Genomic DNA, 20,179 nt, shown 5'->3' with positions numbered 1-20,179 from the left:
AAGTCAAGAAGAACCCAACAGATTGGTATGAAAAATAGAGAATGGGTGGTATTGGACAAATAGAGAATGGGTAGGTATTGGAGAGAAAAGCTAGCAGCATCGTTAGGCTCTACTTGGCCACTTCAATTTTATTGAATGTTTCTAGAGGAAACTATAGCTACTCTCTAAAAGAAGTTGAATGATTTGTATTAGCTTAAAACATTGGTTAATAAACATTTTCTACAAAAAAAATGTTTTCCTCAAGAATGGGCAGTGATTACTTAGCTGAGCACTTGAATGTGTTTAATACTACTGTGACCCAATAGAAAATTGAAAATAGACTAGGAGAATTTTGTGTGCCCTTTTTCTTTTTTACCAGATTTATGGAATAATCTAGTAATGGTCATTTAAAGCAATGTAAAAACATTAAGCTCATCTTTGTGTGACCTTTTTTAACCAGAGTCGTGGAATAATCTAGTAAATGGTCATTGAAAGCAATATAAAAACATTAATGCTTAATGAGGTGGTCACTGAGTTTTTGTTAGAGGAGGTGAGGCTAAAAGCTTTTAAATCCATCAGTAATGCTTTGACTACTTTCTTAACCAAATTCATGGGAAAGTTTTTGAATCTACCAATTATGTTTTAACCATTGGTGGAAGATCAAAGGATATAGGAAATAAGAAAGAAAATAGTAGATCAAAATTTCATGGGAGATAAAAGTCCCATGGTTTATGGAAGAAAGAAGGTTAGAACTGAGGCAAAGTCAGGCAATTTAGAAAGGAAGAAGAAAGAAAAGATGAATTCTTGAGTCAAGGAAATCTTCTCAAAAGGATGAGGGAAATGCATTTGTTGTAGCTTTTTCGACTTGCCCATGCAAGAGTGCATGGCTGATATTCTTCCATATGGTTTCTCATTGGCACTGGTTTTTATTTTATGACAAATATAGTGGTGGTTTATATAACTTGATAATGTAGAAAACACAACCTAGCATTAGTTCCTCTGGTTGTCCTCTTCAACCAGATCCAAAATTATCACTGGCGATTTCGATCATATTAATTATATATATATATATAACAGGGAAGAAACCCAATGTAATAGTGAGATCTTTTTTATAATACAGTAGTTATTTTCAAATCTGTAGATGATTTCAATCCTATTATATATATAACACAGGAAGAAACCCAATGTAATAGTGAGATTTTTTTTATAATACAGTACTTTTTTTCAAATCTGTAGATGTAAGTGAAGGTAAGATAAAACTCGTTTCTCTCCACTATGGTAATAATATTAATTGGCAATATAGAAAAAAAAACCAAATGCACTACCCCTAGAATTATAAATTTATATTAAACAGCTTTTCATTTAAAAAAAATATTATTCACATGATCTTTTAATATTATTCAACAAAATATTCCTATGAAGAGATGAAATAGGTGATAAAAACTATGAGAAATCAGAAATTTTTATTATCGAGAGGAAGAGATCCATCTAAGGTGTTGTCTTGAATTTTTATCGTCCAGTAGGAAGAGGTTTCTCTAATACATTGTCTAACTCGTAATTAGAGAATCAAGTTGGAATTAGCAGACTAGAAATCGCCGATTTTTTCCAGACTAGAAATCACTGATTTCTTGTTGGAATTGAGTTTTCTAACATTTTGAATGGATTGAAATACCCTCAAAATCTTTAAATTGTGATTGAAATACCCTCAAAATCTTTAAATTGTATCTTTGAATTGATGTGTACAGTTTTGGCATCGGAAATATTTGTAAATTTCAATTTTCATACAAAATTATACTGAGATACAATAATGCATAGACAATACAATATAATTTTTGTCGTTTCAAAAGTTCAGACTTTATATTACCCCAACAGGTTCCTATTTGTAATTCTCTTAATGTACACAATTATTTGAATTAACACTTCAACTTTCTCTTGTAAAAAATCCAAAGACTTCCCAGAATTATACTGAGATTAAAAACACATAATCTCCTGATATTTTTGAAAACTTATAGCACAAGGCTATCTGTAATTCTCATAAAGCATAAGAATTTCGATTTGATATAGGATAGTTCTGTGCACTTGCCAACTATGACTCTTAATTTCTAAGATAATCTCTAATTTTTAAAATAAACTCTATTTTAAACCTAAAAAAATCTTTTGAGATTTTCTTAGTATAAAGAATCATTATCACCATTTTTATATGGCCTAGGATCATTTTAGTTTGAAAAGAAAGAGCAGCACACAAACACCAATTTTAGTATGTACCAAAATTTTGCAAACACAAGCAAAAATACCAGACAATAATAAAGTTTCTGCACCAGAAGCCAGACTCAGAACATCAGCTGAAAATAATTACAGAAACGATAAATATATTCATGAAAATAAATAGAAAATTCATCTATTCCCCGCTTGAGTACAATAGATATACAGAGAATTTTCTACACTAGTTTTTCAGCCTAACATGCATAGCAGATCTCTTGCCATGGCTTTGCAGATTCAAGGTCTATTAAATAAGGATCGATGATTAATCATGTGATGTGTGTTCCTTCAAAAGACTTCCAAATTTCACATTCTTCTTCTTCTGAAGAGGAGGATGATGACCGGTTTCTTCCAGACTGCAATGCAAATAGAGAATTGGATTGCTGCATCAAATCAAGTGTGGGCCGTACAACAACTGCGTGGCTACCTATTACTCCCCCATGTTTCTTGACCTCCTCTTCAACATATTCAACCTTCCCATTATTCTCAAGGGAACGTAACCCTGGCATGAACCTGCAGTTTCCCATCTCCTCCTGTGACTGTGTTTGTTGCTCTTGTATTGGTTGTTGTAGCATTCGAACACTGCGACTATCTCTCTGATCATATTGACCCTCGGAATACCTAGACACGCTTTGAGCTCGATTCTCAGCAATAAGTTCTCTCAGAGCCGCACTGGATCGAGAAGATAAGTCTCCAGAGAGAGAACAGGCACCAGAATTCATCCATGGCTGTTGTGATGACAGAAGAGAGAGAGCACGCCCAGGTGATGGCAGGTAAGGCAAGGCATATCTCCCCATAGGAAATTTCTCCCCCAGTACACCTATCAGACGTTTCTCTTCTATAGAGTACATAACAATCATGAACATTCACATTAGTAGAGTAAAATAAATTATGGTTGGTTACCTACTCTATTTTTCTAGATACAAAATTGGCAACCTTTGAGTAACCAGTGTAAATAATGTGGTTTGTTTCTGTTGTCACTCTTTAATATAAATCCTATTGTTCTTGCATTATAGACTTACATACCCAACAGTGCTGTAAACTATCGCATATCACAATAACCATACATCCATGTCAACTCTAAATTTACAGACCAACTGTATTATAAACTATCATGAATACATGTGATTTTTATTAATTAGCTATGCTATAATGATGATAATAATAATCATTTCATTTAATTTAATTGTAAAACTATTACTAAGTTAAACCATAAAACATATAAGAATTTTTTTAACGAGACATCCTAGTATTTTTTTATAATATTTTTAATTATTTTACTATTAAATATGTTAAATAAAAATGGTAAAAACATATATATTATGAAAATTTTAATAAATTATATATATTATTATCCCATTGATGTTAATTCAATAATAATAATAATTTATCTATTCAATTTTATTGCAATTTTATTTTCATTAAGAAAATTATAAACAATTTTCTTCAAAAAGAATCATAATATCTATATTAAATTTATAAATAAAAAATATATATATTAATTATGTGAAAGAAAAATGTTAGAAACATATATACTATGAAAATTTTAATAAATTATATATATTATTATATAATTTTAAGACTATTGGCAAGCAAGACACCAAGTTGGTGTATAAGACTCCCTTGTTTGTGGGACAAGGGATCTATCTCTGCACAGAATTTGACTGCCAAGTCTACAAAGGCATACATACTCTAGCCCCTCTGGTTTTTGAACCTTTGACCAAACACATTCTCTTAACCATTAAGCCCACTTACATTATTATATATATATGATATTTCAAAACTTTATTTTTAAATTTAATTAATAGATATATAAAACTTAATGTTAACAACAAGCTTTTGTTCTAAACACACTTTCTTTTTATATAAAATTAAAGTTATTTTATTATTATTAAAAAAAACAAGAAGAAGAAAAAGTTAAGGAAAAATGCCATACCCATATTTTATGTAGTTATATGTATTACTGGGATTTTAATACATTACATATAAGAATGAAAGAATATATATATATAAAATCAGCATAAAACATATTTTAATTTGGAATTTATTAAAGGTTCAAAGATCAAATTTCTTTCTGTGTAAAATTTTCATTAAGTTTTACATTAAAAAAGAGGTTTGTATTTTGAGAAATTTGGTCCCTCTCTGTACATAATAAATGTAAAAATAAGATGAATCTATGATGATAAAATGATAAACTTTAACATAATCTAATTTATCTTAGATACCAGTCCTTGAAATAAGTTAACTTTCACATGCAAATGTATCACTATATAGATGTATTATCAGCTTAAAACATATTTTAATTTGAATTTGTTAAAAGGTTCAGAGATCAAATTTCTTCCTGTGTGAACTTTTCATTAAGTTTTACACTCAAAAAGAGGTTTGTATTTGGAGAAATTTGATCCCTCTCTGCACATGATAAATGTCAAAATAAGATAAATCTATAATGATAAAATAATAAACTTTAACATAAATCTAATTTATTTTAGATACTAGTCCTTAAAATAAGTTAACTTTCACATAGAAATGTATCAAACCTAAATAAATCCATTTTAATTCTAAATTTATTTAAAATAATTAAAATACACATTAAATATTTCTACACTTGAAAATTTCAAATTAATTTCAAATTAAAATTGAATATATATAGAGAGGGGCAAGGATAATGTTTTTTTCATCTGTAGGATAAATTTTAGAAAAATATAAAAATTAACATTATCAACCATTATGAATGTAATTTCAATTTTGAAAAAATAATTAATTAGAAAATAAAACATTAAAAATAAAATAATACATTTATATAACATGAATTTCATCTGGAAAATCAATTTTAGGAAAATATAAAAAATTAACATTATCAACCATTATGATTGGAATTTCAATTCTGAAATAATAATAATAATAATAATAATAATAATAATAATAATAATAATAATAATAATAATAATAATACATTTATATAACATGAACTTCAATAGTTAAGAATTTAAGAAAAAAATATACAATAATATAATATGGAATTTTTGTAATTAATTTTAATTAAATTTTTTAATTTAAAATTATTTGATGAAAAAAAATTATATATATATATAAACTTTATGTTTAAAGACACTTAATATATATATAAAAATTTAATGTTAACAATAAACCTTTGTTTTAAACACAACTTTTTTTTGTAAAATTAAAGTTATGCATATTATAAAAATAATCAAATAAAACATGTTACAGAAAATTTTCATACCCATATATGTAGCAATATGTATTACTAAGATTTTAATACATTATATATATATATATATATATATATATATATATATCCGTATAAAACATATTTTAATTTGGAATCTATTAAAGGTTCAGAGATCAAATTTCTTTGTGTGTAAATTTTTTATTAAGTTTTACACTAAAAAAGAAGTTTGTATTTTAAGAAATTTGATCCTTATGAGTACATGATAAATATAAAAATAAAATGAAATCATGAACTTATTCTAGTTTTTTTACACGTGACATAATAAAATTATAAATTTTAACATTATGTAATTTGTTTTAGATACAAGTCTTTAAACTAAATTAAAATGTCATATAAAAATGTATCAAACCCAAATAAATCTATTTTAATTCTAAATTTATTTAAAACCATTAAAATACATATTAAATCTTTTACACTAAAAATATTTTCAAATAAAAATGGATTCATTATTTACTTATATATAGGAAGGATAATTTGTTTTTCAGTTTAGAGAATAAATTTCAAATAAAAATAAAAAATCAACATTATCAAACAATAGGATTGAAATTTTCTGAATTAATAAAAAAAAAAAAAAAAAAAAAAATAAAAACCATTAAAAATAAAATATTATATTTGTATAGTATAAATTTTAATTGTAAAAAATATGGGTAAAAAATAGTGATGATGATGTTTAACTTTCACTTAGACCAAACTTTGGTCTATAGGACCTAAAGAAAACGAATTATTTAATTTGATTTAAGACTTTATTCCTATGCTCAAAAAGCTTCGAGAGAACCCTCCCGAGATCACTATAATTTTGACATCGTAAAAGGCTAGCAAGGTCACTATTGCAACAAATATTATGAAAATGAGATCTAATGTGGTTATACACAAGACACTCTAAGAGGAAGTAATTTTCATCCTCAATGTTCATATTCTCACAGAGATGGCAGATCCCTTCCAGTGTTTTAGGAACTGCCCAACTACCCATTTCACTATGGAGCTCATGAGAGTTCGTTCTAATCTTGGCTGTATTAATTTTCTTCTTTGAGCTAGTTAAAACCAAGAGATACTTTTGGTTTTCTAGCGTGGGGTTGATTAACTCCTTATAATATCTTAATTTTCTTTTCGCTATTAAATCTTTCTAACACCACATTTTTTCTTTGAACTAAGTAACAATATTTTTAATGTTATTAATGTTTTGCAATGCAACATTCTCGTAGATCTCCCAATGGTTTAACCAGGCCCTGGTGTCTTTATACCAACTTTTTTTGAGCTTTAATTAATTTTTTTTTAATTAAAAAATTATTTGATTAAAAAAATTTATAAATCAATTTTATTTAATTTATTATTTAAAGTGTAGTAATAATAACAATTTGAGTAGGCATCATAGTTAAAAGTATGTATTTGCTCTTAAAACAAATTCAAAACTAGAAAAATAAAATATGTATATCTTAATAAACTTAACCATTAAAATTACGAAAATTAAATAATAATAATATATACATAATTAAAAAATATGATTATTATTATTTCATTCTAATTCAATACTATCTAATACCTCATCCAACTTCTATTAATATATTGTTATAATAATTTTCATTCCCATATCAATTTAAAAAAATACAAAAACATTCATTAAAAAAAAGGAAAATTGATTCAAAGCTATTTAAATTCCTAAATTAAGGATGAGGGGGGCAGCCCAGACCAATGTTTATCAATTCAATGCTACTGAATTAGATATGAGGGGGCAGCCCAGACCAATGTTTATCAATTCAAAGCTACTGAATTAGGTATGAGGGGGCAGCCCAGACCAATGTTTATCCTTTAATGTTGGTGGTTGTATTATTACTCGAGAGAAGCTGAAAAGTTAAGACTAACCATATCATATCAGCATAATATGACAAGACGTTGTCTGCATAAACATAAACTGAATAATTGATATGATTTCTAAAATTTTCCTGTGACTGGATTGAGATTGAGGGCGAAATAACGTGGTACGTTAAAACCGTTCTGCATCACGTTGAAGGAAATTAAAATAAGAAGCAAACAATGGTAAGACTCGAAAATTTTCAGATCTTGTAGGACGAAATATATAGGGACCAATAGTCAAAACTGATTGTTGGAGAAATTTATAACAATATACAGACCTGAGAAACAAACGATGGAGGTTTTCTCACACTAATCATGTGAAAGTTTATGACTAAGACTAAAACTAAAATCTTCAAACAGTTTAAGATTACCAGTTCATGAACCTGAACTTGAATGCATCCACATCTCCATCTTACAATAAATTTAAAGAAACTTATATTTGTTTTTTCGTGTTTTAATGATAAATTATATTAGATGGTTTGAAAAGAGTTTATTTTGTTTTGATGATGAACTGTTCAAGATTAACTGTTCATTTTGTTTTGATAATGAACTCTTCAAGATTAACTGTTCATCTTGTTTTGATAATGAATTGTTTATCTTGTTTTGATGATGAATGTTTCAAGATTAACAGTTGATTTTGGCTAAGACTAACGGTTGATTTTGTCTCCATGATGAACCATATTAGATAGTTCGAAAAACTTTACCAAAATATTTTTACTTTGTCGAAATATTTTTTTTTTGTGATTATTACCTAAAAATTTTCCAACCTCCATTATATAGATCACAGAAGCATGAATTCCAATAAAACTTAAATTTGTGTATATAAAAACTACCTTGGCTTCCAGAGTTGGCCAATGAATCTAATGAATTCTTCCGCCGCCGTTCATTGTGCCCCGCCAACCTCCTTCTGCAGCTCCTTTTTGCGTCGTCAAATTCCGATATGGCATGGAATCTAGGTAGTCACAACATAGCATAAACACCCAATTATTCATTTGGGTTATAAAATTATACCATGAATCCATGGTGAGTTACTAGACATGAAAAACAATAAAAAATAAATAAAGGTGCAATTCTCTCCCTGCTAGGTACCTGCTGCACTGCTGACAGAATCGTTGTTCGATTCCGAGCACGATGACTTTGGGGGCTTTGGAATGCATTTCACAGACCTTGTGCCTTTTGTGATACTCTTTAGCATTTGCCAACACTAAGTTGCAACCTTCAACTTGACAACGTGGAGGTTGCGCGGTCGAAGCCGGCAAAGCCCTGGGCTTCTTATATACGCAATCGCCAGCACTATTACCAGGGACTGGATGAAGTATCTTGGCCGGATTTGCACCATCTCCAAAATACTGCCTTTTTCCCAGCTTAAGGCATGTCAGGGAATCCACCTGAACATCCTTAATGACACTAATGTTTTCTCTCATGGGACCCTCGTTAGCACTGTGATAATTATCATTCCTCCCACCCAATCCAACAACCACCATATTTCTCTGACTAGAATGGCTATACTCTGCACCTCCTCCAAGAAAATTACCACCATTCGTTACCCCTTCCACAAGCCAACCCTTCAACACCCCATTGCCTTCACTTTTCACAGAACCCTCTGCCATAGAACTCGGATGAATCTTGACCTCTAGAGGTCCAAACTGTGCCTTGCTTGAAAAGCTCCTGTCATTGATCACTTCAGTAAAATTACCAGCAGCAGCCATGAGAGGCTGATCAGACAGAGCCGAGGACTCATGAACCATGCTCGTCCCTCGAAACAACTCTTTGCCAATATTGTAACCCTCCTCTGAACAAACCCATTCAGCCATGGGCAACTTCTCATACCTATTATCCCCCCCACTATAAAGCCCTGTGCAGCCTTCCCAATCCCACGGACTCCTTAAATGCCAGTCCTGCATTTTAGAGGGCCAGCAATGATCATGGCTGCTGCTGTTGCTGCTACCACCGCCATGAGAATTTGAGTCCATATTCTTAAAATGACTTTTTCCGCAGACCCAAAAAACCAAACCCGGAAAAAATACAGATATACTCGGGCCTTTTCACATGATGAAATTTTCCTAATCCAGCGATCCAAGATTAGTCCTATTTCCAAATCCAGAATGATCAAATTCTAACCTTGTTGTCTGCACAGAACTGAGAAAATAAGAAGAAGACAAGAGTAGGTCTAGCCTATAGGTATATCCATATTCAATCAAGCTTTGACACGACCTGAATGCAGAGCGTAATGAATGCAGTTATCTCCCAAAGCAGAAATCTTGCTAGTAACGTAAATGCACACATCAAATCAAAACATGAACCGTAGCACGACTATATCCCCTAGATCTCAGCCTTCACGTCGTCAAACCAGGGCTTCTGAACTCTGCCCCTGGCCACTAATACCTCATCCTGAATTCCCGGCTTCAATTACTATTCCCCCCTCCCATAATCGGTTTGCCTCAATATAGAAATCCCCGCAGCTTCCTTTTAACCAGTCCCACATGAACACTCTTATTCCCACACTTTGGCAAACAGAATTTTCCCCCATTGCCCACATCACTCAATTGCACACGGGGTCTTGGAAAAGGCGTCCAAGTTTTGAGTTAGGTGGAAGGGGGGTGTTTTTTCCACACGGATATTGAAGGATCCTGACCCGGGTCCCGGCCCCATTTACCTGATGTAACACAGCCTTGCAGCCCTGGGCCCCTCTGCACTTTGTTGCCCATCATCCTTGACATGACGTTAGAGGCCTAGATTGGACAGTGCACATGCCTCTCGTTTTCCCCCCTCTTTCCCTGTCAGACCATTACCCACAACCCTCTTCTCATCTCCTGTCAATCCCACATTAATCCCAAATTATACACCATGTTGGGGTCAGAGAGTCCAAGCCTGATCAGCTTTGCACTTGTTTGCGTATCTTCCTCTGACATTTGCAATCTAGCTTCCCCTGGCTTTATTCTCTTCTTTCACCATCCCCTCTTACTTCTTGCACATTGTTCCTTTCTCGGTCCTCTGTATATTAAATTGTCTTCTTCACATTATTTACTCCACGCTGCACATTGCCCCACAAGTTAGGCAGGGCAGGCAGCATCCCAGATGCTGTTACTTTTATGTGGGTAGGTCTCATGCTCAGCAAATGCTCAGAAACACAGTGGAGGGCATCAACATATTGGTCGTATGCTTTCAGATTCAGGGACAGATCATCAAGATTGGCATCTCCTCCGGCCCACCCTCATCGGATTCTACTCACCCCTCAACCTATCCACGTAGTAGTTTAATGAGGCAACATTTTCATTAACAAACTAATGGAAATTTCGGCACAATTTTGTGAAAATCTAGTTAAATTTTTTTCAAAATCTGGGTCACAGGCCCTCACTCTATCCAATTAGTTTACAAAGGCAACATATTTTTTAGGAAAATAATGGAGATTTTGGTACAATTTTGTCAAAATCTAGTAGAATTTTTTTCAAAATTTTGGTTAGAGTTGTCAAGCTTCAAGAGTTTGGGTGCTTCGGAGGTTAGAAATCCTATTTATACTTATCAAGTTTCAAGATTTTGAGTGCCTCAGGGTTCGAAATCCCATTTACACCTATTAAATTTCAGGATTTTAAAAGACTTAATAGCTTTCGATGGTACTGAATTCATTTTTACCATCAAAAAAATAATTCAGACACTCTCCCAATCAAAAAAAATTCACAAAATTACAATAAAAATTTAATCAGCGAAACCAATTAATATTACTCATCCAAGCGAAATTGTCACCTCTCTGAACAAGGCCTCAGTTGAAGCTCATTTTTTATTTATTTAAAACCTCTGGCCAAGCCCCACACATTATGTCTGATCTCACTTTATTGGTCCAACACATTATATCTGATCTTCCTTTATTGATCATAAGTTTGACCGTAGCAACCTGTTCGCCATTGGGATCCAGGGATGAATAGTATTTGACATCATCTTTTCCATGATTGTCTGTATCGAACTCTCCCCGCTTTAGTCCACCCCACGCTGAAGACAAGCGTCCAAACACTATTAAATTAGCTTTTACGTTATCAGGCTGAAAACCAACGCCAAGGCCTCCTGCTTTCCACAGAATTTGGCCGAGGCAAGTACAAAGAAAGTATTGGATGTAATGTCATTAATATATATGTGGAAAGGGATGTTATGTTCGAAGTACGCTTGTTTTTGTCCTGTGTCCACTGTGATTTCATAGGCTCCGTCCTCTCTTTGTTCTGTCTGTCGACCGGAAGAACTCATGGGTATATCTAGATATCAGTCCATTATTTTCCCCCATTTCTGTGTAATTTTGTATTATGAATGCCATATTATTTAGATTTGTTTTTAGGTGTAAACAAACATTTAAATTTTAGAATAATTATATAACAAAGTTTATTACTTTTATACAATCTACTTGTTAGATATTTTTATACCTATTTTATAGGGTATATGTTAGATTTTTTTTTCAGTAGTGTTTTTTCAGTCAATTTTGCCATAAATTTCGCAGGAATTTTTTGGAATTTGAAGTTTTAACTATGTTTTAAACAACTAAAATTCTTCAAAATCTAAGCCAAATATTGTATCCTCAAATTCTGACAAAAAAACAAAAATATTTAATAATTAAACTTTCTTATAATGTAAACATGTAAACGACTAAAAATAATTTCCAACCAAAAATCAAAAACATTTTAAAAATGTAAACAATTAAAAATAAATTCCAACAAAAAAACAAAAAACATTTAATAATTAAACTGCCTGTGATTTTAAGAATGTAAACAACTAAAAATTAGTTAACTAATTAATAAACAACTAAATCATTCCTACCAAAAAAACAAAAACATTTTTAAAAATGTAAACAACTAAAATTAAATTCTAACCCAAAAAAACAAAAATATTTTTAAAAATATAAACAACTACAAATAAATTCTAAAAAAAGCAAAAACATTTAATAATTACATTTCTAACTAAAAAACAAAAACATTTAATAGTTACATTGCCTTATGATTTTAAAAATGTAACCAACTAGAAAACAGTTTAGTAATTAATAAACAACTAAATCATTCTAACTAATAAACAAAAACATTTCTAAAAAATAAACAATTAAAAATAAATTCTAACCAAAAAAACATTTAATAATTAAATTGCCCTATGATTTTAGAGATGTAAACAACTAAAAATACCTTGGCTTAAGTGATAGACAACTAAAACTAAATCAGCGAGGGGAGTGTAAATAAGATTAAAATTTAATATTAATATATTAACAAACAAGGGAAGGAAGCAAGCGCATCAAAAATGAAAATAAGTACATTGAAATGAAAGTGAGTACAAATCACTTTAAGAAATAGGAAAGTAAGTACCCGTGGTTTGAAAGGACTTGTTCATGACATGGAGAGTCGTGTAGAAATTTGTCAATAATGTTTTTTATTTTATAATATTTATTTATTTTTTAACTTTGTGATCAATTTTAAAAAAGGGTCTAGTTTATATATATATATTTTATTTAATTTTATTAATCATTTTAATAATTAATTATTAAAATGGTTTAGTTTTTTATATATTTTTTTATTTAATTTTATTAATTAATTATTATAATAGAAAATTTAAAATATGTAATTTTTATTATTTAAATATTATAAAAATTATTTATAATTTAAATTTATTTATTTATTTAAAAATACAATTTAAATAATAATAAAATATAACTATATTAAAAATTATATAATTAAATTTCAATTAAGAAATTAAAACATAAAACACAAGATATCTTAATAAAATTTGTAAAATTAAAATATATAATAATTTTTAAAATTTAAGATATGTAATTATTGTTTTAAATAAATAAGGGTAGATAATGAATAGGTGTTTTGGTAAGGTAATTGGTGGTGTAAAAGTTATTGGTTCCAAATTGGGTGGGTAAAAGTCTAGTGATGTTAAGGGCTATTGTGGCTTTGGGAAGTGTGATCTCTGGATAATTTTGACAACTTAGATACCTTTTGGTCTGGCTACTCAAGCCACAAGTTATTCATACAATTATCTAAACACTTACATAAACTTTAAAAAAAATGTTTTTCAAATATTTGTAATATTATTTATATAAAATAATCTTAAAAGTAATATAATAAAAATTTAATAAATAGATATTGGTTTTAATGAACAATAAGGTAGGGTTGGAGTATGCCCTAAAACTTGGCTAAGAGCTCGTCTTCCTCTGACGTAAGGAAATAGGTTAACACCCCAAGACCTAGAAGCATCTAGGAGGAATGAAAGTCTACCCCTTTAAGGACCACCAACCGGTTATGTGGTTTTCCTTGAATAAGGGTAGTGATGAGTATGCACCCTAGAGATGATTGTCATCACTGCTGGTTTGACAACTAAAACATGATAGATTTTCCCACCTATAAAAAACTAAACAATAAAAATATTTTCTTAATAAACACATTTTCAAAATATTTAAAAATATATTTAAAAAAACTATTCATTTTAATTTTAATACTGAATTTGAAATTTAAGTATGAAATATATAAAGTAATCAATTACTTGTAAGGGTAAGATGTATAAATAAATTAAGATAATAATTAAATTTAAAAGAGTTATATTAACCTATTTTGATAATGATGAGGATATTGTTTTGAATTTGAAATTTAAGTGCCAAATATATAAACTAATCAATTATGTGTAAGGGTAAGACGTATAAATAAATTATGATAATAATTAAATTTAAAAGAGATATATTAACTTATTTTGATATTGATGAGGATATTGTTATATATATATATATATATATATATCACATTTTATTTTTATGTTTTAAAAGATTGGAAATAAATTTTCCTTACTTTGGTTTTGATGATTTAAAAAATTAAAATGTTATATAATGTCATAAATATATTGAGCTTGAGATTTAATATGGAAATATGTAAGACATTCAAAGAAAAAATATTTTTTATCCTATACATTTTTTTAGGGTAACATAATTTTTTAAGATACAAGGCTCTATGCCATTGCAACAAAATCAAGTTATTTTTGAAAATTGAACCTCACATTGAAGAATACAATCATTCATTTGTTACTTTAATTTTTAATTATATCATTTCTCGTAGAAGTGGCCTTATCCTTTAATCTCAATGGTTTAGCTAGGAATTAGCATCTTTATGCCAACACTTTTTACTTAGCATGTAAATTTGATAGGTATTTGAAGCAATGTTAGGATGTATCTTATCATTTATGTTAGTTGTCTTATGCTTGTATATTAAGCACCTAGTCATTTCCATATATTCAATGAGGAAATATCAATGTTTATGACAAAGATAGGATAGGGTGAAAACACTCTAAAAGAGATGCAAACTTACAAGTATTAAGGTGTACATTTCCATTGTTCTCTAAACTAGAATCTCAATGTTTGAGAGAAGAACCATCGGTGTTTGGAAAGCCTACCACCTTCTCGGAAACAAATGTTGAAATGTAGATCTTTCCAATTAGGGAAGAAAATATTCATTTTAAAATTTTAACTATCTTGATTACACTTTAAGAATGTGGTGTTTGGATATGAAACATATATCAATACTTGGAATAAAATTAATTAGATTCAAAAATTCTTCATAACCTATAAATTTCAAATTAAATGCAACATTCTTGCCTTATTTTCTTGGTTGAAGAAAGACACACTTTGGTGGAGCCTAAATTTATGACTATATATTTGAATTAGAAATACAAATTGCTCAAGTTGAACAAAATATAATCTTGGTGTTAATACTTATAGTATGAGCAAAAACCACAAAATACTTCAAAGACCTTGAACGTAATCCCTAATATTAAATCTTACATCCCCATGAACTTTGAAGTATAACATTAGGAATGATCATGAAATTAGTAATAGGAAGTAGCTCAAAAAAACTAATTTGGATAGTAAACAAATATTTTTCCAACATTATGAGCTTAAAGAATAAAATAAAATAGTCAAAATTAGGACTAATGATCATGATGTATATAGTGAAATTGACCACTGCTATAATTGAAAAACAACTAGAATTCAAGTCAATTAAGAATGAACATGATTTTCAATTAACTTGCACTAATCCAAACACCTTGGATGAGTCACTAAGTAGAATTTGAGATAAAAGGATGCTGAAAAGAAACACCATTTCATTTTAACATGTACTAACCAAAACACATTGGCTGAGCCAATTTGTAAAATTTGTGATACAAAGTAAGTTTTTTCATGATACATGTCTATATATTCCATATGATGATTGTACATATTTTGTCTATTACATCAAAGTGCATCATGTCATTAGTAGAATTGAACCTGGGTGGGGAGGATCCCATCCATTCCTCCCAACGAACCTGGATAAACCCAATTAACTTGTGATGCAGAGTAAGTTGAAGTGAACATCATTTCATTTTAACTTAACCTAGTATTATATTTACCACAACTTTATCCATTTCCATCACTAAATAGGACCTAATAATATTGCCACTTTAATTTGACCACGTTGAAATATACAAATGACACTCCAATTAATATTTAGTTTAATCTTCATTATTTGTCGTAATCAAGAATAGTTATCAACTATTATGTCAATGGGGCTCTATTAATATAATGATTATGGTATGTTACAACTTATTACACCGAGAGGCACTTTTCACAACTAAGGTGAGGTAGATGTGTCACATGACTATGTCGATTGAAAAAATAAATAACAAAATATAATAGTACTTCTTGGCCAACCTAATAATCAAATCAAACAACAATGAATTAGATATTAAGTAAGTAGTGATCCTAGAATAAGGCTTAAATTTTTTTAGTACATGGGGCTTTTGATTGATGATGAATGGGTGCAATACTAAGACACTCCTTGTAATAGACAAGTCATAGGTTCAAATACCCTATGGGTGTTAGCCTAATAACAAAAAAAAACACTTAAAATTGCTTATGATTAGTTAAGAGCTCATTTTCCTCACACATAAGGAGACATCTTGATGGCCTGAGACCCAAAGGAATCTCACAATAGTGGAAGTCTATCCTTTTAAAATGACTGATAGGTCATTTTCAAGTGGCATGTTTTTTTTTTAATAACAATGATGAGTCAAACCACAATTGTTGATAGCATCCAATGATGGTTATCCTCACTGCATTTGGACTACTAAGTTATAGTATCTTTTGCCACCTTTGAAGTTAAAAAGACAAACAAAAACAAAAAATAGCATAAATAGATTCCTCATATATTAATGAGATCTATATAAAAAGTAAACACTAAGATAAAATGATTCCACATACCTCAACGAGATTTATGTTAAAAAATAATATTACAAGTAGTTATTAATATCCTACCATGTCAAATGTTAAATTACATATAAATAATAATATTTACATTGAAACCACTCTTACTAACCAAGATTAACATTCATTGGGATATTTTGGATAAGGAAATAGATTCCACATGCCATGCTGAGATTTACATCAAAAATCAATATTGCAAATAGACTTATTAATTTCTTACAATGTTTAGTACTGGCACAACTAGCTAATTTGTAATCGACAAATGTCAATAAGCATCACTATGCTACTTGAGTGAACCATGAGTTATTGAATGGCATAAGAACCATGAACAATGAATGTTCCATAAGAAGAACAAGGAGGGGAGAACAACTTGGCATTCCACTATTCAATGATCTCATGTCTAACTATCAACAAGTCATATAGTAAATTTGTAATCATATTATGTAAACGTGAAAACATAATCATGGATTTAGAGATGCAAGGAACTTATTATTGAAAACTTGATCTAGTGATGTAGAGGAGATGATAAGAATATGCCAACTTCTTTGATTATGTACCATAAAATCAAAATTTTGATTAAAAGATAAATTAGTGTGCAAATGTTCAATAGGGGGATGTTTATTAACATAATTATAAATGTGTGAAATTTTATGCAAAAGTAAATAATGCAAGTGGTGTTATTGATGTGTTAACATCCATATTATTAATGCCTCGATTTTACATGAAAGTATATTTATATAATTTTAATATAATGCAATTATGAAAATTATAGTTGAGATATAAATCTTTTAATAAAAAATAATAATTGCATGTCATTATGGCAAGGATTTACATGAAAAAAATTAATATAACATATGTATGAATAATATAGTTGAGGGTAAAAGGACTAGGTGGATCTTTGGAAAAATATTGTGGTAGATGGAAATATTAGATGGCTTTATTCTTGTACCTATGATCTTGGAGCAGAGACCAAGAACAAACGATCCTTTCTTACCCAATTTTTTTAAACTTTCTTAATTTCACAGTCCTTATTGAGGTGACCATGTGCATGGCAATGGGCACATTTGTAGGGTACCCCCTCATAATCCAAGCTTTGTTGGTGTTTGAGGGAGCTAGAACTGATTAAGATGGAGCAAGAAACCCTTTTGTCAGATTCAAGCCTACAAAAAACCTTTCCATTGCCATATAACCAATGATCTAATAAGTGAAATCTACATCATAGTAAAATCCAAGGGTATTTCCAATTTCTTTAAAGACATCCATCGAGTAGAAGATAAGAGGGAGCTCAAGAAGCCTAACCTAGATAAGCATAATGGGATGTTTTTCTTATATGGAATCAAATTCTACAGTCTAGGGTTTCAGATAAAGGGCTAGAGAACCCCAAAACCATCATCTTTCCAAGATATTTTGTGCACACATGTCCTCCCTAGTTTGTCACCCCATCCAACCTTTTGCTAAAATTAAACATTTGGGAGAGTATCCCAAAAGGGGCGCAAAATTTTTCTCCATTCAATGTCGAGGAACCACCATTGACATCATTTTACTAGCATAGAAATAAACAATTGCTTCCCTTTCCATCCCAATAATTTCGCTCAACTAAATATCCTTATCGAGTGCCAGGGACAACTCCTCTGCTTTACACTTTATGCATTTCTTCTATGACTTAGGGTGTTTTTTAACAATTGGAAGTGGGGAAACTAGAGACCTAGGGTTTTTACCACCTCCACTAAACATTTCTAGAGATATAAAATTGCTACGAAATTTGTAAGACAGATAGGGAGACAACCGACTCAGAAATATATCCATTGAGGACATAGGACAAAGTGAGCATTGTTGAAAAACAAGGGAATCTAGTGGTGAATAAGGAGAAATGGGCTTCACAAGGATGTGTTCACTACAGGGAGGGAGGGATAGGGTGGTGTTGACGAATCCCAAAGGATTTAGAGGGAGGATACTTTCACGTGTCATGATATCAGGAGGTGTGGTAGTAGGTGAAGACAATACATATTGTCGTGTTGCCCCTACCTATTTCATATAATTTGTCCCAAGAGGTATAAAACCCCTCTCCAAAAATGATTTCTTTGACATTTCCATACCTGAGGAATGTAAGGGCAGAGAGCACCAGATTTGGAGGTCGTCATAAGGGTCATTGGAAAAGTATACGACCTCTTCGTACATATGTTTGATGAGAGAATTAGGCGAAGGAGAGATTTGATTGAGAAATGGGAGGAGAACTAAGGGCCTCGCCCCTCTGGTAGCCTTCTCAAAATACCATATATTTGTCACTACGAAGCCCTAACATCAGAACCGAGACCAAATTCAATAAAAACACTAGTTATGATAATGAAACTTTGAATAACTTGACACCAAAGAAGGTAAACATGGATGATCCTAATCATTTAAACATATTAAAAAAATAAACTTAATACAAAATAAATAAATTATAAAATCATTATCTTATTTCTTTTGTATAAATGTTATTAAAATTAATTATATTAAATATTAAAAATATAAATAAAAAAATCAAATTTATATATAACTGAAAGTTTGTATATTAATGTAAAATTATAACTATATATATAATTGAATGAAAAATAATATAAAACTACTATATAACCATCTTATACTTTTCCCGAATTCCCCGAAAAAACCATCATCATATATTTTAAAATCATATTTTAATAATATAATGTAAAAGCATGTTACTTTTCTTTGTTCACACTTTTCAAAAGTTCAAGATTTAAATAAATAAAGTTCACATTTTTAAAAGTTACAAAAATAAAGTAAAGGTAAAAAACATAATATGAATACAAATTTATCTTTTATTTAAAAAAAAAAACAAAATCCCCACATATGTATATTTTATGTTCAATTATATTTTTATATATTCATATTTCAATAATAAAGTTATTATGAATATTTTATATTTAATTATAACTTTTATAAGTTCATATTTCAATAATAAAATTATTATATTTTTTATCACATTTTTAAAAGTTAAAAAAAAGGTTAAATAAGTAAGATTTGTAGCTGCAAAGCAACCAAGTATATTTTAAATTAATAAATTATAAATTGCAATTTCCCGATGTTAAATTAAGGATATTCTGATTGAAAAATGTCTTTGCTATTGCATTTAACATTTTTGATAAACATGTTATGTACTTAAAAAAATATATATATAGATAATATTATATATTATAATTTTTTGAGCGGACAAGTTTATGGAATTGTTTGTTGAGAAATTGGGTAATAAAAAACAAATAAAATTAGTATATATTTTTGGTTTTCTTATATCATTCACAAATATAAGTAAATCTAGCTTGTGAAATTCACCATTTAGATTTGAGAGACTTTGACTTGTTGTTTATTGTGAAATTGGGTTTAAAAAAAAAATAGCAAAATGAGTGTTTAGTTTTGGTTTCATATACCATTCACAAGTAGATAAGTGAATCTAGCTTATGAAACTCACAATTTCAATTCACTGAGTCAATCTAACTTGCATTCAACTTTTGGTTATTGCATTTAACATTTTTGATAAACATGTTATGTACTTAAAAAAATATATATAGATAATATTATATATT

At 29.7% G+C, this 20,179-nt stretch overlaps 1 protein-coding gene across 2 annotated transcripts; it reads right to left on the bottom strand.

The window, feature by feature from the left end:
- Positions 1-2,322: 2,322 nt before the first annotated feature.
- On the bottom strand, positions 2,323-9,881 carry LOC149259527 (uncharacterized). 2 transcript variants are annotated; one of them, XM_089418656.1, is made up of 3 exons: positions 8,429-9,881; positions 8,173-8,291; positions 2,323-3,073 (listed from the first exon to the last, which is right to left on the bottom strand). In XM_089418656.1, the coding sequence occupies exons 1-3, from the start codon at positions 9,310-9,312 to the stop codon at positions 2,508-2,510; spliced, it is 1,569 nt and encodes a 522-aa protein (XP_089274782.1). In that variant the 5' UTR covers positions 9,313-9,881; the 3' UTR covers positions 2,323-2,507. The 2 variants fall into 2 exon arrangements, with proteins under 2 accessions (XP_089274782.1, XP_089274775.1); XM_089418649.1 differs by having other exon boundaries at positions 2,323-3,076; positions 8,429-9,876.
- Positions 9,882-20,179: the final 10,298 nt, after the last annotated feature.

The sequence above is a fragment of the Pinus tabuliformis genome, chromosome 6 (assembly GCF_031772625.1).
Source record: "Pinus tabuliformis cultivar Carrire ecotype Pingquan chromosome 6, CPIR1, whole genome shotgun sequence".
Lineage (NCBI taxonomy): Eukaryota > Viridiplantae > Streptophyta > Pinopsida > Pinales > Pinaceae > Pinus > Pinus tabuliformis.
Note: the sequence above shows the minus strand (reverse complement) of the source record. Positions and strands in the feature narration are given on the sequence as shown.

What these genes read in the sequence shown, in the direction of transcription:
- LOC149259527 (XM_089418649.1), bottom strand. Translation starts at nt 9,312, where the DNA reads ATGGACTCAAATTCTCATGGCGGTGGTAGCAGCAACAGCAGCAGCCAT. An exon ending in TTCTGTCAGCAGTGCAGCAG is followed by an intron (nt 8,292 to 8,428) that starts GTACCTAGCAGG and finishes GTGACTACCTAG; the next exon opens with ATTCCATGCCATATCGGAAT. An exon ending in GGCCAACTCTGGAAGCCAAG is followed by an intron (nt 3,077 to 8,172) that starts GTAGTTTTTATA and finishes TGTACTCTATAG; the next exon opens with AAGAGAAACGTCTGATAGGT.